The sequence below is a fragment of the Bactrocera oleae genome, chromosome 2, assembly GCF_042242935.1.
Source record: "Bactrocera oleae isolate idBacOlea1 chromosome 2, idBacOlea1, whole genome shotgun sequence".
In the NCBI taxonomy this organism is placed as follows: Eukaryota; Metazoa; Arthropoda; class Insecta; order Diptera; family Tephritidae; genus Bactrocera; species Bactrocera oleae.
In genome coordinates, this window is record NC_091536.1 from 52,888,107 (window position 1) to 52,913,858 (window position 25,752).

The 25,752-nt window shown below is 35.6% G+C and overlaps 1 protein-coding gene across 6 annotated transcripts in view; it reads right to left on the bottom strand.

Annotated features, from left to right (window-relative positions):
• The window catches only part of Dscam3 (Down syndrome cell adhesion molecule 3), a 188,613-nt gene that overhangs the window by 11,451 nt on the left and 151,410 nt on the right, over positions 1-25,752 (bottom strand). For 5 of the 6 annotated variants that reach the window (XM_070113166.1, XM_036365031.2, XM_036365029.2 and 2 more), the window contains exons 20-27: positions 25,447-25,657; positions 19,479-19,734; positions 17,646-17,789; positions 12,049-12,357; positions 11,010-11,165; positions 9,555-9,734; positions 8,646-9,020; positions 6,090-6,215 (exon numbers count right to left, since the gene is read on the bottom strand). In XM_070113166.1, coding sequence (XP_069969267.1) covers positions 6,090-6,215; positions 8,646-9,020; positions 9,555-9,734; positions 11,010-11,165; positions 12,049-12,357; positions 17,646-17,789; positions 19,479-19,734; positions 25,447-25,657 — 1,757 coding nt within the window. Of the gene's footprint in view, positions 1-6,089; positions 6,216-8,645; positions 9,021-9,554; positions 9,735-10,317; positions 11,166-12,048; positions 12,358-17,645; positions 17,790-19,478; positions 19,735-25,446; positions 25,658-25,752 lie in introns of those variants that run through there. The other variant, XR_011398063.1, reaches the window with a different exon arrangement.

Consider the following 25,752-nt stretch of genomic DNA (forward strand, 5'->3'; position numbering starts at 1 on the left):
GGAGCAGCTCGCAGTAGATGATTCCTTGCCCATCCCACCAAACACACAGCAAAACCTTCCTGGCCGTCAATCCGGTCTTGGCCACCATCAGGGCCGTTTCCCCGAGCTTTGACCACGACCGTTTGCGCTTGATGTTGTCATAAGTGACCCATGTTTCATCGCCAGTCACAATCCGCTTCAGAAACGGGTCGATTTTGTTGCGATTCTGCAGCGATTTGCAGATGGAATTTCGGTCCATCATGTTTTTTGCGTTAGTTCGTGTGACATCCAAACATCGAGCTCCTTTTTTGAATCCAAGGTTATGCAAATGGTTCCAAACGGTTTTCTGGCTTATCTTTAGTTCCTAAGCAATTAAATAAGTGCTCACGTGACGGTCTGTTTCCACTATTTCCATAATTTTATCGCAATTTTCGACGACAGGCCTCCCGACGCGTGGTGCATTTTTGACATCGAAATTACCGGAACGGAACCTAGCAAATAACTTTCGTGCTACACGTTCGTTTACAGTATCGGGCCCATAAACTAAATTGAAGTTTTCAGCCGCTTTGGCTGCTTTTTCGGTTTGATCGAAGAAAAATTGTAAAATATAGCGAATTTTCTCTTTGTTGGTGTCCATCTTTGACGAGCGCTCACAACGAACTGAGTAAATCAATCGAAAAACTGTTAAAGACAAACTTTTAGCGCGAATAAACACGATTTCAGCGTGACATGATGCGACACGTAACACTAGTACTATAGACAATAACGCCATCTCTTAGATAAAAACGGAACGAACTTTTTACTTTACCTAATATATATAAATGATCAGGATGAAGAGACGAGTAGAAATCCGGGTGACTGTCTGTCCGTCCGTCCGTCCTTCCGTCTGTTCAAGCTGTAACTTGAGTAAAAATTGAGATATCTGTATGAAATTTGGTACACATGTTTTTTGGTTCCGTAAGACGGTTGGTATTGCAGATGAGCGTAATCGGACCACTGCCATAACTAAGCTCCACAGTAAGATACATGACTGTTATTTGGTAAACAGTTTAAGTTTTTGTAAAAAGTTGGCGTGGTCCCGCCCCTTAATAGGTTAAATATGCATATCTCCTAAGCCGCTAAAGCTATAATAACCAAATTCACTTAGAACAAATGTTTTTAGCACCTCTAGTGACAGTCGGAAAATGAAATCAGGTGACATCCCCACCCACTCTCCATATAAAGGTACTGTTAAAAATTACTAAAAGCGCGATAAATCAAGCAATAAACACGCCAGAGACATTAAATTTTATCTCTGGGATGGTATGAGATGACTTTATAGGAATCGCGTTCAAAATTAGTCAGTGGGCGTGGCACCGCTCACTTTTAAGTGAAAACCCATACCTTGGGATCTGCCTAACCGATTTCAACCAAATTTGGTACATAACACCGGATTACAACCACGCCTATATCCCATAAAACACCATTTTAATTTCCATCTGTTTCTTTCACTTTCCACTACAAAAACAACAATGACCAAGCAAACCAAGCAACAATGATTGTATCGGGGTAAAACTTTGCGTGAATAATGCGTTTAAAGTATGCCCCCTTGTGACCAAAAATTGTCTAAATCGAACCAAAACTGTTGAAGCCAATTGGTACTGAATATATGGTCCACAATGCCTATAGTTGACTTTTTACCAAAAATATCGGTCAATGTGTTGTGTAATTGAAACTCATATAATAAAATAAAACAATGAAAATCGCGATACTTGTATGTTTTTGTGCCAAAAATTGGTTGAATCGGATCAATATATCCTTTTATGCAAAATTTTGGCAACACTTGAATTAATTTCCCGAGTTGCGAGAGTATAAAATGTCCTGTTACACCGGAACTCAGAACTTCCTTACGTGTTTGAACTATATTTATTACTGAGCCGCACGTGGTTTTTTCACTTTCTTTAATGATGTGTTTGAGTAAACTTGTTATTCAAATAACAGCATGGAAAGTTGATGCTTTTCGCTGCATAGATTTAGGGGCATTTTTTTGCGGGATGCATAGTTCATGCTTTTTGCTGCAAAGTTTTGTAGTCGTCTATTTTTCGGTTCGTCCCTTTTCACAGTGTGTAACAGGAATGGCTGGGTAACCTCACATACCAAATTTGATTGGAATTGGTGCAGTAACATCTGGATAGAGGATGTCACCTAAAGGTCGGCGGTCCCACGCATTCCACATTGTTAAATTTTTACAACCCCTCTTATAAAGCTCTATCAGCACTTTTAGTAGTTTTCAACCTAACATACCGTTATATGGGGAGTGGACCTGGTTTTTATCTGATTTTACCCACTCACAGCGTATGAAAAAGTGCTAAAAAGACTTCCTCTCAAGAAATTTGGTTGAGTTAGCTTCAGCGGTTTGGATAAGTCAACAAGGGTCCCTTCTTACCACGATCCTCTGTACTAAATTACAGTTCGGTATCTTAAGTTAGTGCTTAGTTATGGCTCTTTATAGGTTTTCTTTCAACGGCGTTTTGTGCGAGTGGTAGTCGTTCGATTACGCCCATCTGCAATACCGACCTCTCTTAGGTGCCAAAGAAAATAGGTATGTAGCAAAGTTCATTAAGATATTAAGATATCTCAACTTTTATTGCACATAAAGACGACCTGAAAAAAGTTACAAATATACAAGTGAAGCTAATAAAAGTGTTTTAAAAAGGAGTTAAGTGTTCTGGTAGTGGATCAATGTATGCCTCTACACTACGTCTTTGCTTTAATCGACTATGCATTTGGTCTTGTTTAGAAAATGAAAAGGCAAACGTTGGCACTAAGTGGAAAGAGATATTGTGAATTGGGGTGCTTTCCGACCCATGTAGAATTTATTATACACGTTGTATTGATATCGACAGGACTACCACCCTTTCTTCCAAAATTTTTTTCTAAATCAAAACAAACTATTATCAGATTATAAAGCAGTGTCAAACTTATAAGTTATTTCTCAAAATCCCTAATGAAGTTGAGTTTTACTTAAATGTTAAAAATTTAGCGAAAATCACAAATATATTGAAATTATTTGCTAGTTGCCTTAATTGCTTTCAGGATTAATTAAAATCTGTAAAACATGGATTGAATGAACCGTGTTAGTAACACACATTTAAAAAGTAAGGAAGGGCAAAGTTCGGGTATAACCGTACATTTAATACTCTCGAAATTTTCCGGGTATATATTATTAGGTGTCGATTCAACTTTATTTTAAAGAAGTAAGGAAGGGTAAACTAGGGAAAGTATCGCCGTGATTTCATCCATTTAAGGCAAGAAGATACAGTTTTTAAGAAAGAGATTATTTATTAATTTCATTACGATTTCTTACACATTGACTCATAGATGCGGTATAAAATGAACGGGAAGCTCGAAAATAATTATGTTAGGCGTATGAGGGCTAAGGAAGTGTTGACCCGATTTTACCCCCTTTTAGCACATATTATAGTTCGATTCGACAATTTTTGGAACTAAGAAGAAATATTTGAAGACACTATTTGTGCAAAGTTTTATTCTGATATCTTCGGGATGTTTGATTTGTATATTATAAAGTGATGAATCAGATGGAGTTTAAAAGTCTATTGTATGGAAAGTAGGCGTGGTTGTTATCTGACTTCATCCATTTTCACAGCGATGATAGGAATGTTTGGGTAATCTCACACACCAAATTTGGTTAAAATTGGTGCAGTAAGGAGAGAGAAATTGGAGATATAGGATTTCACCTAAAGGAGGGTGCTGCCACGGCCATTGTCCAAATTTTATACCTGCTCCTATAAAACCTGTACCGTGAGTGGACGTGGTTATTACCTTATATTATATTATCCATTTTCTTAGCGTATAAAGGAGCGCTAAAAGGAGTTAATCTCAGGAAGTTTGGTTGAGGTAGCTTCAGCGGTTTGAAATATACGAAAATTTAATCATTTAGAGAGCGGTGCTACGCCCATTTTAAAAAAGTTTTAGTCCACAGATGTCCCTAGTTATTGCAAGCCTCTGAACTAAATTACAGTTTTATATCTGAATTTGGTGTTAAGTTATGACCCTTTATAAGCTTTCGTTTAATGGCGTTTTATAGGCGTGGCAATAGGCAGAAAAAGTACGAGTATAAAGAAATTTTCATCAAGATATCTCAATTTTTACTCAAGTTTTCGCTGCATCGTCAAACGGACGAAGAGACAGTCATCCGAATTTAAACTTGGCTCGGCATCCTATCTCGAGTAGTTTCAGGTGATACAAACAACCGTTAGGTGAATCAAACAATCATTTATATTAGGGATATGAAGATTAGTCTAAGGTCTAGACCGATTGGGGCTATGAAAGGACCTGGATGGATTATGCTAACTTTTGACGTCACTTATGTATATTCGAGAATATGTTTCCACGCAATTCTAAGAAGATAACTCCCACATTGTCAGATACGTATAAAGCTTGATAGAATAACGAAAATTATTATAGGTGGTATATGGACGCAGAACAGATTTTACATATTTTCCGATACATACATTTACATATTGACCGATACATACGGTACAAAGTCAACTGGATGTTTGAAAATCTTATATTAAGTATTTGGGGGCGGTGGAAAATATTGACCCGTATTTAACTTTCCTTTTGCTTGTCATTAGAACACATGGTACCATGAAAGGCGGTCTTTAAGTTGTATTGTTATATTTAACATATTGGGCGTTATTTTCGGTAAAAAGTTATGATTCCGTTTCGACGTTTTTTAGATGCCAGTTGACCTTGCTTGAGCGGACTATTAGTGCAAAGTCTTATCCAGATATCTCGATTACTTGATTTTTATACTGTAAAGTGCAAGAATTAGATTGAATTTGAAATTGTGTTATATGGGAAGTTGACATGATTGCAGTCCGATTTCCCCATTTTCACATTGCAACGTAACGTTAAGATGTCAGGATAATGTTTAGTGGAAATTGGTCGAAATTCTGAATATTTGGATTCCACCTAGATGTGGGCGGCAGAAAGATATGTTTATTGAACCTATTAGCGGGGGACCCCCGCCCCCGTTTGAATATTCCTACTAGCAAGGAACTCGTACACCAAGATATCTGAACTTTTACTCAAGTTATTGCTTGCACTGGCAAACGGTCGGACAGACGTACGGACAGACAGTCAACCGGATTTCAACTCGTTTCGTCATTTAGTTAAGGTGATGCAAGCAACCGTTAGGTAAATAAAACAATTATACTCTGTAGCAACATGTTGCGATAGTATAAAAATAATGCGCCCTAATGCACACTGAATATTCAAACTACAACAGCAAATATACATACCATACATTATGCATAACTATATCTGTATCTATTCATAAGCATGAAAATGAATATAAACAGCGTACGTGTAGATTTCCCCACGTGCCTTCAATGTTACAATTAAACCCTGGCACTTTCCATACGCATACATACACATATATATTTACATACTGCTATACACCTGTTAGTGGCAAATCTAATTTTGTATAGGAAATGTGCGACTTTACCTAAATACAAGTAGAAAATGGCTGTTCAATAAACTCTAAAACCGCAACCGCAACTGCGATGCCTGAAATGCTTCGTAGCGGTCTAGTCTATCAACACTTTATTTTATTGTATTTTTGTTGTATTCTGCGTCGACTACTATCAAAAGCTGGTGACAAAAATATTCAATTACAAAATTCTGCGGACAAAGCCGTGTATGTGCAAACCACAATCGCGTAACGATTTTCCAATCAATGCAAACTCAGTCATACATAAATAAATACGAATCCAGCCCTATACGAAAATTACAATAAGTACCAGTGGCGGATCTACGGGTGTTTCGGAGAATGTTGGTACGATAGGAACATAATCGAAGGCTTTGGCAGCAGAGTTAAGAGATTGTATTACAAAGAAGTCTGCCAGAAAATCACCTTAAAAAAGTATGCAAAAAAACTGCAATCTAAGGTATGGGAATACCGTGTTTTTCTGAAATGTGGCTCCAACAGAAAATGAAATACCGAAAGCTGTATTCTCAGGCCAAGCAACTCTCGCTCCACTAAATTTAAATGCTCTACGTTTTATATTTAATGCGACACTTTCTCATTTCAGTAAATTACTTACCGAGCGGTCGGTGCTCAATGGAGAAGTGATGTATGGGGCAGCCACCATTGTTCCACGTTGATAGTTTCAAATTCACACAGGACGCGTTAGTGGCTATCAGTTCATTCCCGTTCGGCGCCTGTGAGGCTGTATTCATTAAAATATTTAATAAATATTTAATAAATAGTGTTGAATTGCTGCTAAAATTTAACCGCATATAAATATAGTTATAAAGCCAATTTTTACTCTGTACACACTTTACCCGTATACTCCTGTTAAGAGTTAATGGATAAAGGTCATTTAGCCTTTTGAATTGTCCCATATGCATACTTAGTTCTGCCATAAGTTTTGTTACAAATTTAAGTCGTTATAAAAATGAAACTACACTACATTTTTTAATGACGTTAATTATATTTAATAATGCATACATTAAATGATCGATATAAAAAATTTTGTTAGAATTGTTTCCCATTTGCTTTCACACAAGCCTTAAAACGATTCGTCCATCGATCAATAGCAGCATGCAGAGCTTCTATACCTATAATTGACGACGCTGCTCGAACCCGAGATTGGGGTATTCGAGAGACCATTTTCTCCAACACTGACCACAAACTGTAGCCCAATGGATTCAGACGTCCAATAATTTGCAGCTATGAAACCAGGAATATTGCTTTTAACCCAATTTATGGTTTTTGCCTTGCAAGAAGATTCAATGCCCTACATTAAAAAAAGTATTGCTTAACTGCCTTACCACGCCTTCTATAACATCTCATTCTCTTTTACAGAAGAGAAGAGATGCATTTACATTAGAATTCCCACGAACCATTACAGCAGTTGGATGGTGACCACGTTAAACCCTTGGAATAACTTTTTGTTTTGCTTTTTCGCGTAGATTTTGTCGTTTTACTTATAATAAACTTCTTAAACAGTGAACAATTTTTTATCTGTAAAAAATATATTTTCATGGCTGTTGACCGCGTGCCACTAAAGAAGCCGTTTGCTTCTGTTAGCCTAATTTGCTTCAGGCGCGTTGTCAGAAGATGACAAGCTGACCGACAGACCGATAGGGTTGTGGAGATCAACTCGAATATGTCTTGACATGGATCTGGTCGATATTTCCATCTCTCCTGACACAATCTTCTGTTTTCAAAGGGAATTTCATCAAGAAGTTTGAGGATTTATCGCTTTTCCGGGCCGGTAAACACACAATATAAAAATATTAAGTTTTTTGAGAAGTTTATAAACTTCACTTGCACTGTTTCCACACTTATGTAAAAATCAAATAACACGTAGAATGTTGTAGTCAAGGGGTGTATGGGCCAAACCACCACCATTTATTAAAATCACAAAAATAATACGTAATGTACGTAATGGAAAATTTTTGAGCTCAAATTCGTAATCAAGACAGCTCAAATACCCCCACAGACCAACTGTTACCTTTAGATTTGTTGAGTAGTGTTGTACAGGGAGATGGCTTGACTTTGAAGTGACTTATCTCCTAAACTATTAACAATTTTGAGTTGCATCAAAAGGTGAGAAAAAGGCCATTTTATTAATTTCCATTATGTAATTGAAATATATTTTTAAAAATTAAGATTTCTCCAAAGATTTAAAATCTTTTATTGCTTAGCCTTCCTTACGCTATACAAATCGACGATCTTCAGACTCAAAAAGATTAAATTTGGACTCTTCTGTAAAAATTACAGAATCCCAAAATTTGTTATCACGGTGGATATACTTTTTGAAATATAATAAACGTTTCGCAATATTTCTCTTCGATAAGCGTAGTTTACTCTTAAGTTATGTGAAACCAAGAAGTTCCGAACAGTTTGCGGGTGGCAACTTTGCTTTCAGCCTGGGGCGTGGACATTTTTTTGGGCTACTATTAAGTCTTCCAATAATAATATGTGTTTTTTGAAAATATTGTTTACTTCGCGATTAATTTTGTTCTCTTGCCCATATTTGACTACCTGAACTTCTAAATCTTTAGATGGACCATTTTTTCTTCAAAAACGCACAAAATAAATTCGTTTACCAAAGAACACATTTGACTTTACTCAAATAATACCAGACAAAAATAATGGTATCTACTTGATAACTGCATTTAAGGTTGCCAACACCAAGTTTTTGTTTGGCTGCTCAAAAGTGAGATATTCAAATTTTTTGCAAGCGGTAACATCAAAATTTATTAATTTTTATTTTTTTTTAAATATTCAAAATACATAAGATTCTCATACTGTTACTTTTGATTGCAGTTTAAAAGCCGAAATAGTTTATGAGAAAATTCCCTTTAAAATTTAAGCCTCTCTCTAGGTAAAGGTTTTTTTTTTGATTCTCTGTCTGAGTAGATATATGGTGGAATCCAAAAAATTATAATGAAAAATAACGGAATTTTTTCCTCGCTATATACATTTTAAACTTTGAAACAGAATTTATGGCAGAGCTAAGTATATAACTTTACATATGTATGGTATTTTTCGAGTCTTTATCCCATATTATATTAACCATATCCAGTTTCGCATTATTTCTGCCTACCTTCACATCGAGCATAAACACAATCTATTTAAATTTGCTTACCTTTGCCCTTGGTCCAGACGTTAATTTCCTCACTGGACACGCCGTCGCCGACAATGTTATGCGCCGATATCTTGATGATATACTGATTGCCACATTTCAAGCCCGTTATCGTATAAGCGTTATTCTCCGGCATCAATTCGGTCTGTGTCCATGTCTCTCCTGTGATGCGGTGCGAAATGGTATACCCCTGCAATGGGGCACCACCGTCGTCCGGCGGATCCCAGCTGACACGTATGCTATCAGCTGACGCATATTGCACAATGATTTGGGGGGCGAAGGGTGGCTTCATGGCAATCACTTGATATTGAATCTCATCGCTTCCGAACAGATTATTCGCCGTACAAGTGTAATTTCCGGACAGACTGCTCTCTACGCCTGTTCACCAGTACCGTTGTCGATTGCCATTGGCCATTCAATTTTCACCATCCCACGTGTGGTTATGTGCGATTGCCAAAATTTTCAATATGTAACGTAATTTTTTTGCATATTTTTGTTGGTTAATTTTCGAAAGCCGTTAGTTGTGGTTGTGGCATGCAACGCAAAATAAATTAAAATAGAAAAGGTTGCAAATATGTACAGCTACATGGAAAATTGAATTTTTATTTTACAGATAATTGGAATTCAACGCGGCATTTCTCAGCTGAGTGAGTGGTCGTGTCTGCTTGACTAACCAAAAATATGCACAAGAGTGTCGTTTGGCCACCAAAGTGGCCAGGCAGCGTAAACAGGCGGAAGTAACCGCATTGTGCGAATAATATATTAATTCGAGAAGCGCTTGATGGAAATTAGATTTTAAATTACCTAGCTGAAAGGCTATTAGGTTTGAATATTTCAGAAAACCATTTACGTAAACCATACACCAAATACCGGACATGTCTATAAAATAGAGATTATTAAAGTCATACTTACGGTGTAGTTTTAGATTTCCTTCGTTAGTCACCTCATAAAAGGGACTGAATGTGACAGGCCGGTCTCTAGTTAACCATCTAGCTCGCGGCGTCGGATTTCCCACAGCCAAACATTCCAAAATCAAGGCAGTGCCGACAGCTTTCCGAACTAGTTGGCCAAAAGAAGCGATCCGTGCAGGGGCTGTAAGATTACTAATTATTTTCAACTTTTACTTAGAAAATTTTGAAGCGCGAAGTGCAACCTTCACAACTTCTTAAATGAAAGCGTGTTGGCTATAAAATAATAAAACATTAAAGTCAGTTCAAACTGCTATTAAAACTACTAAGATTATGATATAATATCTTAATAAGCGTTGATACTTTCTTTTTTTAATTTGTTTTAACAGCTTTGTGGGAATATTTGTCAATAACAATTTAATCAAAGAAATTTTAACAAATCGCAATAATTTTAATTATTTTTTTTACATATACTAATACTCGTATTTAGATTTCTTTGAGTATTTTTAACTTTTAATTAAGTGATAAATAAAAGAAGAAACCTGGAGATATAAATTATTTAAAAATTAATCTTCGAACATAAATAAGTTATTGTTGAAGTGACGTGAAACCAGTTTCATCTATCCTGATTAAATTGGAAAAAAGTTAGTGTGCTTCTGAATCTTCATATTAAAGAAGATTTACTATTTTAAGTTGCAACACCTTGTGAAAACAGTGGCGATGTGCTATTTAATGAAATAGACAAAAAAATTAGTTTATAGAATTACCTTGGGTTTTACTGCTGTCGGGTCGCTCTTACTGACAGGTAGGTGACGCAAACGCTCACGATAATTTTTGGATTATTATTGATATAATTTAGATTGATTTATTAGATTAGATTAGAATAATTTAGTGCTGGGATTATAAAAACTAAGCTGCCAATTTATGATAGATTTTACAAAGCGAAATTGCTTAGCTTAGTTAGTTTATGTTATGCATAAACATGCGTGAGTGTACATACATATGTATATATGCATTCAGAATTTAATTACGAGTATATGTAGGGTAGGTGCGAAAATTTAAAACCATCTCGATTTCGCATACCTGTCTTTTAATTAAACTAAAGAAAAACCGAAATCATAACCTTGCAGGACACAAAAAATATTATACTTCAGTCATTGGTATCTTTTAAATAAAATTTGCGATAATCACGAGAACATTGATTTTTCTCCGTGAACGAATTAAAGCAATTACACACATATCAATCTTTTCGTTTTCACAATGAACAGCGCGGTGTAATAATATTTTTCACCTACTGTTAATTTAATTTTTAATTTTCTATAGGATCGATGAATTATGTTGTTGTTGTTATGGATGCCGCTTTACTGCATTAACGTGCTTACAGAGCCATCAATCAGAGGGCTGGTGGTCGAACGGACCGCATACCCTGTCACACCTACATACACTCTGACACACTTACCACGCGTATTTGTGGCCTGCGCAACCACAGATGTTGGTTCTCCCTCTCCAACGGATGTTGAGGCAGAAACCCAGAATTCGTACATTTGGTTTTCTGCAAGCCCGCGTGCTTCATAAGTCACCGGATAACCATTCTCATCGACGCGCACCATATGAGCTGTTCAATGATGGATAATCGAGGAGGAGATGAAAGAGTAAAAAAAATCAGTAACAACCGCAACAGAGTAAGGCCTCAATAACAAATCATATAACGCGTGAATATTTTTATATTTATTATAGTCAGTAAGAAACGAGAAAAAATAGTTTCGAAATTGTACAACGTTTAATCAAAACCTCCTTTCCCCATCGTGACAATATTTTTTTAATGGCGATTTTTGCGTATTAATTCTTACTTCTTGTACACCACTATGAAGATGAGAATGATATGGCTTGAATCTGCTCTTTTTGGTGAAATTTTATAACCAAACAATTTTTTGACTGATATCTTAATTAAATTAAGTGGACGGCACATGTCCAATCTCATAGGTAAATTTGAAAATTCGAAAACAAACTCAAACGGTTGCTAATTTCACCAATAACGAAAACTTGTTCAATAAAAAAATTAATATATTTACTTCTAACAAATAGTGGGAGTATTTTCTGAACATTTCGTTAATTAATGGAGTTTTCTTTTCTCGATGAAAGTGTTGTATACATACATACATACATTTCTATATATTGTATATGTACGTAAATAGACCATTACACCTTATAAATGTGCTCCATTTTTTAGATGATAGAGAAACAAAAATTTCGCCAACCAACTCATTCTCAATTTCCATTATTGAACTTGGCAAAATTTACCGATTCATTATGATTAGCAGAAAAACTTGATTTACAAAAAACTATAAAAGCGAAGAATAAACATCCGCTAGGCAACACGCAAATTTGACAAAATTTTTGTGAGATAAAAAACGTTGTAAATGATTTTAAATTAATCAGAAAAAACTAGCAAGATTATCTATTAACAACATTTTATTTTAATTAGCTTTTGCACTCACATTTCGCTTGCCCTTTCCGCCCAGCTTCGCGCGAATAAACTGTGTAATGCGAAATTATTCCATTGCGATTTTTTGGCGGCAACCACGAAATCAATATTGAATCAGCCGTTAATGCGGCTGCTTTTATAGACGCTGGAGCGTCCGGCACATCATCCTCAGTTTGGCAATATAACGGTTGACTGGACAAACCGTCCCCAGTTGCCGTATATGCCAACACACGTAGGGAGTAATTAGTCGCCTTATGGAGAGTGTGTAAGTAAGTCTCCAGATTGGAGGTACGCTTCACCTCCAATTTTGCGGGGAAGTCAACTGGAAATATAAAAACAACAAGTCATGAAGGGCTAAGTTTGAGTGTAACCGAACATTTTATACTCTTGCAACTTGCTAAATACCTTTAGGTGTTAAGGAAACTTTATATTAAATATTGCGATGGAATTCAACGTTCATTATTCGACGAAATCGTGAATGAATTACAATCAAATTTTTATCTTATTAACTTACATTCATTAAGATACCTCACATACCATCACAAATATATAAGGAGTCCCTAGATGTTTGAAAATTTTGATCGTAGTTATATGGGGGCTAGGGCAAGTTTTCGACAAATTTTATCCATTTTTAATACAAAGATATATTACGATTAGAGAAACACGCTTTTTCAATTTCAATTAGTCAAAATTTTTCAATAACTCGAAAATTTGTCTAATAGAAAAATAATTCTCTTTGACCTTCTATAATATGTCTCAGAGATTGACTGATATTTTCGATCGCAATAGGAACTGGGGTCTACATATTTGGTACTTAGGGGATTTTATAGTTTTGGCTCGATTTAGACAATTTTTAGCCTCAAGATGGCACGCTTTAAAGGCGCTATTAGTAGTAAAGCTCCATTCCGATATATTCATTGCATCTTGATTTCTAGTGGAGGTGGGAGGTATGCGAGGTTGTATTTTGATTTAGCCCATTTTCATGCCGTAACATATCTGTATAATGTTACCTACCGAATTTAGTTGAAACCGGTCTAGCAGGTCACGAGATGTGCGTATTCACCTAAATGTGGGCGGTACCATCCAATTTTGACAGCGGCGCCTATAAAACCTTCTCCTATCATCTCAGGTGTCAAATTTTATGCCTCTGATGCATTTATTTATAGATTTATCACACCTTTAGTATTTTTTAACAAAGCCGTTTTTTTGGGAGTGGGAGGGGTTATCATCCGATTTTAACCATTTTCACACTATCAGTAGGGGTGCTAAAAAGATTTGCCATGAGAGTGAATTTGGCTGCTATAGCTTTAGTGGTTTAGGAGATATGTAAATTAAACCTATTAGAGGACGGGGCCACACCGACATTTTCAAACTTTTTAAACCTCAGATGCCGCTCCCTAATGAGATTCCTTATACCAAAGAACAGCTTAATATCTTATTGTGGAGCTTAGATCAATTTATCTGCAATGCCAACCATCTTATGGTGCCAAGAAATATGGTCCCAAGTTTCATCGAGATATCTCAATTTTTCTCAAGTTACAGCTTGCACAGGCGGACGGACGGACGGACAAACAGTCACCCGGATTTCAACCCTTAATCCATCTCGATTAGTTTTAGGTGATACAAACAACCGTTAGTTGCAAGATTACAAAAATGTTGCAATAAATTTAGCATTTATTATTCGAAGAAATTGTGAATAAATTGCAATAAAACTGGTATCTTTTTGACTTACGAGGTTTGTTCAAAAAGTATTGCGAATTTTGAATTTTCGCGGGCCACGTATATTCGACTTTCAATCGCATTGTTGCGTTACTTGTATGTTGGTACTCATATCCCTTACTTATACTAGTCAGCAAGGTCTGGTTATGCAAGGTCGGTTTTGAATGTTTAGTTGCTTGGACGCGTATTGGTTCGTCTTAGATTTTTGCTTTTTCCAAAAAATGGGTCTTAGAATTTGTATACAATAAGGCCAACCGGAAGTTCGAAAATATTTCTATTAAGTTTGGTATATGGGGGCTATGGAAAGTATTGACTCGATTCAATCAAATTTTTTATATACAGATATATTGTTATGAAAAAAATATTCTCGCCTAATTTCAATAATATATCTCACACATTGACCGATATTTCCAGTAGAAAGTCAGGCATAAGCTCTGGGATCCACATTTAAGTTAAGTGGAGATTGAATAGTTATGGTTCGATTTTGACAATTTTTAGACTTGAGAAAGGCAATATTCGTGCAAATTTTATCCCGATATATTAATTAGTGCTGGAAAGAAAAAATATCATATGGAATTTTGAGTTGTGTTATATAGCGTAGGCGTGGTTGTAGTCCGATATTTAATTCCATTTTTGCACTGTAACATGGGAAGGTCAAAGTAGTCCTACGTATTAAATTTACTTGAGTAGGTCCGGAGATATATAATTTTGACATATGTTCCTATAAAGCCCTTCTGTGCCATCCCTGATGTAAAATTCAATGCCTCTGACGTATTTAGTTATTGATTTATCGCGTGCTGACGCAAGAGATGTTGAAATTATTTGTCCGGTACAAATTAGGGTGATTTAGCTTGAAGGGTGTGGGAGATATATACATTAAGCCTATTAGCGGCTTAAAACTTTCAAACCACAGGTGCCCCTTGCTACCAAGTTACCAAGTTTTATCTCGATATCTCAGTTTTTGCACAGGCAGACAAACAGACATCCGGATTTTAACTCGTATTCTACAAAACTCTGCGGCAAGAGTATAAAAATGTTGCGAAAGAATTCAACTTGCAAAATTGTCTTACAAAATTATACATATTATAGGTCGTAACCACTTATTTTTGATTTCGTGTCAAAAATACTCGTATGTAAATCAACCAAATTAATCAAATGAGTTATATGTGTTTGATATAAACTCAACTAAAGAGTTGATAGTAATGTATTGATTTTATTAGGAAAAATAATAATCGAGAATCATTATATAATATTAGAGACATGAGTTTTAGACAAAATTCTGGACCAATTTCATTCATAATTATATTTCAGCGCTATATCAAATTATGGTCCGCATAATTTCATTAAGGTGTCACACATTTTAAGGCGTTAGGGGTAGTCAGAATTTTTCGTTAAATGTAATATCTTGAAAATATTCTCTGAAAATTTCACGTTGATCCGATAATTACTGTTTGAGCTATTCCACAAATAACAAAGAGCCCTTGGGCACTTCAAAGCGGTCGGAAGCAGGTAGCTAGCGGCAGCTGCAAGAAACTTTAAATCCGTTTTTCTCAAAACTATGTTTTTCGAATTAGTGACAATTGTAACTCGAAAACCGCTCAGTAGATTTTAATGAAATTTATACAGCTTTTAGAATACATAATAAACTCTGGCCTGATCGAAGGATTTTTTTCTTTCAAAAATTTCGATTTTTTAACTGGTGATTTTTTCCTAAATTTTTGAAAAAAAGAGAAAGCTTCGATCAGGCCCAGGATTATCTATTTATAGAACTATTTTTTTTTATCCAATTGATTTTAAATGAATCTTTAAGGACTTACGATTGTCACAGCAAGGACCTTTTTTGGAATTGGGTCAACACAGACAGCTATAACTTTGAAAATTAAAATTTTTTTGTTTATGAAATTTTCGTGACTTCAAGTCAAAACATTGTATAATAATGCCATATTACTACTTTTGTAAAATAACATGATTTAATAGCAAAAAAAAAATTAGAATATTCTCACTTTTTCCTGCCTCTGACTACCCCTAACCCCGTAATAAAGTAAAATTACTGAAATCGCTTTTTTAGAGCTAGGAAAAAAACTCAACTTTTTGGACTGAGGTGGCATATCTTAACAGCACTATTTGTTCGAATTTTTGTCCCAATATATTCATTGGTGCCTGATTTGTATATTGTCAAGTGAAAGAATCAGATGGAATTTAAATTTGTGTTACATGGGAAGGTCGGCAAAAATCACACGCTAAACGCTTCCCGAGGGTGCCGATTGGTAATAGATACCACAGTATTACGACGTCACGACCCTACCTGGGAGTTCAATCTTCGCGATATTCGGGCTGAAAACGTCGAATACGGCGCACCAAACGCTTCAAGGTAGAATACCGCATCAACGTTTTGGCCGGGTGGTACAAATTCTTTGTGGACAATACCTTTGGAATCATAAAAACAAATCAGCATTGTCTTCACTTTTGACTTCTCCAGGCGCGATTTTTTGGGTTTCAGATCATTTCTCTTTTATGTCCTCACGACCACTTTGAAAACGTTGAAACCACTCGTGCATTCTGCTACGGGATAGGCAATCATCGCCATAAACTTGTTTCATCAATTGAAACGTTTCGGTAAAAGTTTTAACAATTTTAAAACAAAATTTAATGCTGGCTCTTTGTTCGAAGCTCATTTTCGCACCGATGACAAAAACATACTGACACTTAAAACGCAATCGAGTTTACTATGTTACTGTTTACGGTGAGTGTACTTCGAGGTCTGAGCTTGTAGACAGACTCTCTAATCTAGACACTGAGAGTGAGATTTTGAACGACTTTCAAGAAGACAGAGAGAAGACAATAATTAATGTGTTTTCTCCAAATTAATCCACCATCGCAGTTGTTGAAGGAGCTGGTAATAGACAGTAAAGAATCCAGGTGCTTGACTATACTTGGATGCGACTCCAATGCGATACACACGTTATGGAGCAGCACGTATCAACGAAAAGGTGAGTTGCTCTTTAACTACCTACTAGGCACTGGGTTGAGGAAAACTAACTGGCAGATGCACCTGCAGGAGCTAAAAAGGCGTATTCCTATGATTCCGCCATTTCAACCAAGAAGCAAGTAGGATCTAGACGCAGCAATTAAAGAAAGCCTTCTTGTACTGACAAGGAGTGTCCTCACAACAAGAAGTATATCTATATACACAGACAGCCAGGTAGCTTTGAGATCACTAAAGCCTTTTAGGATTTCGTCTAAGTTAGTGAAAGAATGCCTTGAGCTCTTTGTGGATCTAACATTCTATTTCACGATAAACCTGCAATGGATCCCAGGTCATAGTGATATCCCAGGGAACTGTGTAGCAGATAAACTAGCCAGAACAGGAACCACCGTACAACTAGAGTCCGGAAAAAAGGGAATATTTATGCCTCTGGCTCCTTGTAAATATTCAATTGACAAACTTGTTATAAACATAGCAGAGTCTCGATGGAATCAATCATTGACATGCTCAACAAGCAGGCAAACGAGGCAGGATAATATTTATATGCAATAACTATAAACACAAAAACGAGTGAAAGAACCACCTGTTGAGATAACCAAGAGTTAATATCAACTCCGTGTAGCGTACCAATTGTGCATATGTTTACGGGTCTTCGTGCTCTCGCATAACAGTTTCTTTCTAAATATAAACTTATAGATACACATTTTTCTTGTGCAACATTGATAACGGGACAGAGTAATATCTTACATGCACTTTAAAGGCACTACTGTCTAATACATATTAACACCATCCACCAGAGAAGGGCGATGGCGCTGCATGCTTTTCCTACTTACATTCCCGATAAAGTGGTGGCATGTGGGAATATGTGAGTGTAAAATACATGTATTTGTAGTGTTCGAACTCACTTTGATTCACAATTGGCCGATATAAAATTTTATAGCCTTGGATTATTCCACCATGAAATTGCAACGGCGGCTCGAGCCAGGATATCTTCAGACTTTGCGACGACAATGCGGTACAGTTAACATGCCGCGGCGGAGCTTCAGGAACTGTAAAGAGAAACCAAAGAAAAAATACACATTTTCCCTTTAATACTTGTAGTTTAAAATATAAACACATAGTTATAGCAATCGGTTATCTATGCTGCAGTTATATGGCAATACAAATGAGTAGAGTGTGCTAAGGAGCTTTACGCGGCAATCACAAATAACAATATTTCAAGTTGGAAAAATCTAATGATAACTGTTCTACAGCGCTTTTGTTGCCTCAGGTATAATATCGATTTTGGATAGATTTGTTCAGCTTAAGAAAATATCAATGGTTTTGAAAGATTTGCTGTTGTATATTTTAAAATCTTTATTTTCATTTTACTTTCCAAAATTTAGAAAAAAAATACACAAAATAACTGAAATCTTTGTAATGTCGGTTTTGTTTTCAAAAATAATGCATCCGAAGTAAATAGAAAAGCAAATGTCGAAAACATATGTTATATTTCCATAAAACTGCATTGATTAGCTTCTCTTTTATAATTTTCCAGTCGACAATCCTTTTTTAAGAACAATCAGTAATCTGCTATCATGTGACTATCCCATCAAAAATGACACCTTTTTTCCATCACTTTTAAATTATAGTTGAACCGTTTCCCTGTCCCTTACTATAATTTCCAAAATTATCAGATAATGTATCCAGATTATAATGGAGATAGTTTAACTCAATATATTTAAATTTGTTCCTGCATTCTGACAGTTTGCTAGCATCTTTTGCACAACTTTTTTTCATAATTCGGTACTTAATGTTTACCTAGGTAATTTTCGATTATCAACACAAACCTTTTACACGATTCACTTTTCAGACCAGTCATAACTTTGATAAAATCTGTATCTTTCAGTAATTGCTGTATCAGATCACCCTCTTATTGACATCCATTGGTAGACTGTACCGATATTTAGGTATTTGGCGGCATCATTGTTTCTGAGTAGTCCATGAGAATTACTTTTGAAACGGAAGCGAGATTTTCATTGAGGAAAGCAGGACATTCTGTAGACTGTAATTCTAGATATCTTAAAGTTAAATTTTTAATAAAGCCTTAAAACTTTGCGCATATTTTCGGAAAGGAGTCTAAAAAAGGGTATCACGTGATGTTGGTATGCGCGAAAACGATGCGCAGAACCCGAATCATGACTGGAAAACTAAATTTTTATTACTAACAAGCCGATAATTATCAAAATATTAGATATGCAATTATCATAAAAAGAAGAGCACATTCAATATTTTATGAACAAGGTCGAAATCTGGAAACCTCAAACCATTAAAATTTGCTAAGATATCCAGGGTAACAAACATTTTATTTGTTTTTAGAGCTGTGGAATGAGTATGGACTGAACGACTCTTAAACCGGTTCTCAAGGTTCGTATAACATTAACTATAGGTATGTAAATGAGCCGAAGGATCGATTTAGTTAAGGAAGCGATTGGTATATATAGCTTATATTCAGTCATTAAAAATGCGAAGTCCAATACAAAATTAGATTGTGTAGTTTCAATTTCGGATAACTTTAGCTGGTTCCCCTATGCTTGATTTGTCTTACAGGGAATTAGAGAAGAGCACATTGGCCGGCATTTACCCACACACTACTAAAAACTGCAGACAAACTGTGGTTATACAAACAGCACTTTTATGTAAGTGCCAGAGGAACAAAAGCTCTTAAAACAACATTCAACACCTATAAAATTACTCACCACCCTCGGCTGTCGTTCCGAAAATGGCAGCACTCCAGGGTCCCGAACCAAAGCTATTGAGTGCTCGCACAGTCACCGCGTACCTGGTGTATTTGCGCAACCCGCGAATGGTTGCTTTTGTGGTGGCCCAACCACTTACAATTACCGACTTGAGTGAATTATTGACAACGCTAATGTAGTTGATGTTCTGTTTTTCCTCGCTGCAGTTAACAGTATAGCCGATGAGTTCACCATTCCAAGATTCACGTGATGGTATCTGCAAAGACGTGAAAAATTAAAATGACAAGACAAAGCGTTATTTCAAGTAAGTAGAATGAAATATGTGCATATATTTGTATGAATAAGGGGAAAATTGTTGTTTTTGCGCCCACAAAAAACACATGATTGCGGGTGATTGCCGTTGATACGAGTAAGTGGCTCATATAAATGTTTATTTTTACGAAGAAAGCAGTGCTCTCGATAAATTAACGTCAGATCTGGTAGTCGCTCAAACTATTATATTATATTAGCCACACTAACTACGGGTTGATGCCCTTTTACACTATTCAGTGTGAGAAACGGACGTGTGAATAAAAATTTTAACAAGGTTGTTGGCGGGCTCACGAAAATAATTCTATCTAGTTTAATACAGGCAGTGGTTGAACAGGGCTATTAGCAAAGCAAGATTTTAAAAAATTAATTCGAATGAAATCTAACAAAAAATTTACTCTAATTATTGGAAGAGTAAAATGTATACAATTTGTAACGATGTAAGGAATCTTTTGTGTTTGTAAAGAGTATCATAGCTTCAGTACAATCGAAGTTATCGTTTTTTCTTGTTTTCCCCATATGTTGGTCAGAGTAATGCATAACATTTAACGCATTTCCATTTGTCATATACGTATTAGATAGGAAACCTAATACTACAACAAATGAGGATGAAGGTCAAGTTCGGTTGTAACCGAACATTTCACACTCTGCCAACTTTTAAGGATCAAATCCGGGGAAAGCATTATTTTAAAAATTTTGTTTGACGAAATCGTGAATGAATTACAATAAAATTTGTATATTTTTAACTTTTATTAAACGTCAAAGATTAAGTTAGTTTTATAACTATGTTTTACTTCCCTTCAGCGAAAATTACATTAAAAACATCTTCAAATGAGATATACATACATATATGATATCAACCCAACCGAAGATGCTAAATTTAATACATTGACGTTTTGTGCAAAACGTCAAACACAAGATAGGAATTCATTACATTAGGGTAAGGTATAGACCAATTCCATTGTAATTCAGTGCTGAACCACATAATTTTTAAAAGAGCTTGTCCACTTAATTTTACCAAAAATATCACATATTTTGAACAACCTAAACGGTATAAAAAGCGTGGGAAATCGAAAATCACTATTGGGGACAGAAAAGGTCTGGGCTAATTGCACACACTTTTGACATTACTCAGATATACTCGAGAAATTATTTAAAAAAAATTTTAACTCGTGTAATGACCGCCATATTTGCCATAAGGTTTGTTATTGTAACGAAAATCATTATACTTAGCATATGGGAGTTAGAAGTAAAGTTAACTAGACGTTTAAAAGTTCCGATATTAGTTATATGTTTAGAACAAGTTTTTACTTGATTTTAACCCTTTTAGGCACAAAAATGCACCATTATTAGAAAAATAAGCTATCTCACATATTTGCCGATATATGCGGTATAAAGGCAGCCGGAAGTTCAAAAATCTTTCTATTAGGTATATGGTGGCCAATGATTCAACCCATTTCTGATATACAGGCATACTATTATCAGAAGAGAGTACTCTCCGAATCTATAATATATATATTATTTCACAAATTTTCCGATGTTTTCGATAAAAAGTTCGCAATAGGAACTGACTTAAATAATTTTGGTCAGATTTGAACAATTTTTGGTCATAATGTGGCACACCTCAAAAGTACTATTCGTGCAAAGTTTCATTCCGCTATATTCATTGCTTCTTGATTTTTATACTGGAAAGAGAAGGAATAAAACGCAATTTTAAATTGTGTTTTATGGGAAGAAGGCGTTTTGTTTGTGTGATTTCGCCTGATTCGGCTTAAATCGGTCCAGTAGGTCCCGAGATATGGGTGTTCACCTAAATGTGGGCGGTGCCACACCCTTCGTCCAAATTTGACACCGGCTCCTATTAAGCCTTCTCCTATCATCTTAGGTGTCAAATTCTATGTCTCTGACACATTCACTTATAGATTTAACGCAGTTTAAGTAGCCGGACGGACAGACAGTCACTCGGAATGCAACTCATCTCGTTACCCTGATCATTTATACATTATATATATATATAACTCAATATCTATCTCGATTAGTTGTAGGTGATACAAAGAACCGTTAGGTGAACTGAAGAGCTGCAAAGTATATAAATACTACTTGTGAAGAGGTGGTCTGACCCTATTGGAGAAACTGAAAACGTAGATGACAATCCAGGAAGAGAGAGGAATCACGTGACATCTAAAAGTCTAACTGTTCTCCTTTTGGAGAAAAAACCACTGCTAAGAGAAGTTATAATGAGAGAATAATTGTAGATATATCTCTAAATCCAATATGATACAGACTTCAGAGATCTTGTATTAAACGCAGCAGAACTGTAATCTAACCGATACTTTTAAAAACACATATTGAAGAAAAGTTGCATTGGGCGCAGAAAGCATCGACCGTGATGTATTGGAGCAATGTAATATTTACCGATTAGCCAACTTTTGTATTAGCTAAGAAAAGGAAAAACATTTATTAAAAGAAGTGTTAGTTGAACCCTCAAAATATGTATGTTTAAGGATGCTTCTCTGTCCATAGGTTTTAGGTGCTTCACAGAAACCTGAACGCCATTAGAATGATAAAATTGTATAAAAATGATTTACTGAAATCAGCTGAAATTCATTATGGCAAAAAATACTGGTTGGATATTGCACGAAGGCTATGATCCGAAACAAAGGAGCAGAGTGTGTACTCAATAAAACCATATTGTTACTTTAGATTGGTCATCACCGTCAACGGATGGAGAATGTTTGCGTTTAAATGAATGACCAAAATGTCTAGACAACATTTAACGTCAACAAAAGATTTCATTCGGCTACTCCAACATACCTGGAGGTCACTTCCTGTGGAAAAATTTAGTTGCAAGTTGTCATTAAAGATGTCAGGCTGTAATAGGATTAGAGCAAGTATAGTATGAATGTCAGCTATAAATAACAATGAATTTTCTTAAACTACATTTTTGTTTAATTCATCAAACATTTTAATGTCTCTCAAACTTTTCTTTTATATCGTCTACTTCGAAGCCTGATTGATTTAAGATTAAACGCTTTGATAGAGAACGTGGAATGAATTTGACATCTGAATGGGGTCATTTCTATAACTGTATTAATTTTTATGAGATGATGCATATAATCATTACATAATAAAATTAATAAATTCTTAAAACTTGGCTATGGCATAATTATTTATTAACAGATATCTCTTTAGATTTGTTTACATTAAGTCGGCAAAACGAAAAGGTGAGAAAGAGAAGCTACATTAACCTGAATGTATTGTAATTTGAAGACTAGTGAATGATGCATTACATATTGAACAGAACGTAGTGAAACACATTAACTATTTACTTTTATTTAATTCAAGATAGAAGCAGTAATATTGTTAACACAATTTTAAATAGTTATTCAAAGCATTTTACGTGGCCGAAATACTATAGACAAAAGGGAAACGCCAACAACATAAAATAAAGTAAATTGTTGATATAATATACTTTGAATTTGTATACTCATGTTGCAATTTTTGTAAAGAGTACAATAGTTTTGTTCATCCAACGGTTCTTTGTATCACCTAAAACTAATCGAGGTATAAGGTTATATATACATATAGAAATGATCCGCATGTAAAGAAGAGTTGAAATCCGGATGTATGTCTTTTCCATCCGTCCGCCCGTCTGTCTATGCAAGCTGTAACTTAAGTAAAAATTGAGATATATTTATGAAACTTGGAACACATATTCCTTGGCAGTATGAGAAGGCTGGTATTGTAGATGGACGTAATCAAATCATTGTCACGCCCGAAAAACGCCATTAATCGAAAACAAATAAATTGCCATAACTAAGCTCCCCAACAAGATACAAGACTATTCTTTGGTAAAACGAATCGCATTGGGGAGGGTCATCTACAGTTTAAAAAATTTTGAAAAAGTGAGTGGGGCCCTGCCGTCTAATAGGCTTAAAAACAGTTACGCTATAATAAACTAAATTAACTCTGGACAAATATTTTTAGCACCCTTACCGACAGTGTGAAAACGGTTGACTTCTGACTCACACTCTCCATATAACGGCTTTGTTAAAAACTACTAAAAGTGCGATAAATATATAAATAAAACCGTCAGAGGTAGACAATTTTACACCCGAGATGAAAAGAGAAGGTCTTATAGGAGTCACTGTCAAAATTAGACGTTTGGCGTGGTAACGCCCACATTTAGGTGAAAACCCATATCTCGGAACCTGTAGGACCGATTTCAACCAAATCCGGCGGCAACATTACTCTGATATACAGATAGATACAGTCTGAAAGAGGGCACATTCGGACTACAAACACGCTTACTTCCCATTAACACAATTTTAAATCCCATCTGGTTCTTTCACTTTTCAGTATACAAATCAAGCACCAATGAATGTATCGGTACAAAACTTGGCACGAATAGTGCCCTTAAAGTATGCCATATAATGACCAAAACTTATCAAAATCGGACCGATATCATTCAAGCCCCACAGTTACCGAATATGTGAACCCCAGTTCCTATTGCGAACTTTTTATCGAATATATCGTTCAATCTGAGAGATATACGAGTATTATAGAAATTTGGAGATAATCATTTTTTGATAATAGTATGCCTGTATGTCAAAAATGAATTGAATCGGATCAATAATTCCCTTAGTTCTGATATATCCAATAGAGAAAGATATATCCGGAGAAAACTTCCGGCTGACTTTATACCGCATACCCATTTCAGCCAAGATGTATGTCAGTTATGTTATTGAAATTAAAAAAGCGTGTTTTTCTAATGATAATGTATATTTGTGCTTATAATGGATAAAATTGTGTAAAAACTTGCCCTGGCGCCCATATAACTAATATCAGAATTTTCAAACCTCCGGCTGATTTTACTCCTTATATAATATAATATATTGGTGGTGGTATATGAAGTACCTTAATGAAACTCTGATAGCATCTTTTTCTGTTAATAAATGTAGTAATACCAAAAATAGATAACATCGGGTCAGTACTACCCCTAGCTTCTACAAGTATATACCTAATATAAGATTTTCAAACTCTTGATTGGCTTTATACCGTATAGAATATCGGTCAGTATGTATATATCAATATGTATATACCCTGCACAGTGATTTTCGCTTTTCAGCTGACTTTAAACCGTTAGGTTGCTCAAAATGTGCAGAATTTTAATGAAATGAAGTGGTAATGGCTTCTTCAAAATTATGAAATTATATTAAGTTTAGCGCTGAATATGAATAGAGTTGGTTAAGACCTTGGTCGAAATCTCATATCCCTAACATAATGAATTCTGATCCTCTGCTTGACGTTTTTCACATCAACTCAATATATTAAATTTAGCTTCTTCGGTAGTGTTAATGCCAGATATATATTATTTGAATGACTGTAGTATAATTTCGCGGACGGGCAGAAAAATATAATTGTAAAAGTAGTTGGAACAATGAATGTTGAACTCGTTCGCAAGCTAATCGAACGCCAACAGTTAAATGTATTTCCCCTGCTTTGATCTTTATTTGTTACCGAAATTTTCCACAATATCGGATCATAAAGCACATGCGAGCTTTTATGGTCAAAAAATCTGATTTTTTACATTTGAAAGTCATCTGTTAGTGTTAATAGAAACCATGTAAGAAGTACATACAAGTATAGTATCACTAACCTGCCATGTCACAATCAGTTCACTTTCGCCACCAGTTTGCACCTGCACATTTGAGGGTGCTTCGGTTGGAGCCTCTTCTTGAGTTTTCAGCACAATAGGATCGGTGAATGGACTCCGCTCGATTTCGTTGATTGCCTGCATGCGAATGAGAAAAGTGGTTGCCGGTGTCAATCCTGTCACAATGGCACTTTCCCTCAAATCGGTGTCGTAGCTGTCAATACAAAGCAACAACAATGACCATGAATACCATATCTTCCATCCTACCAAGAGTGTGATGGGATAAGCAAATATAGCTTGTAACAGCGA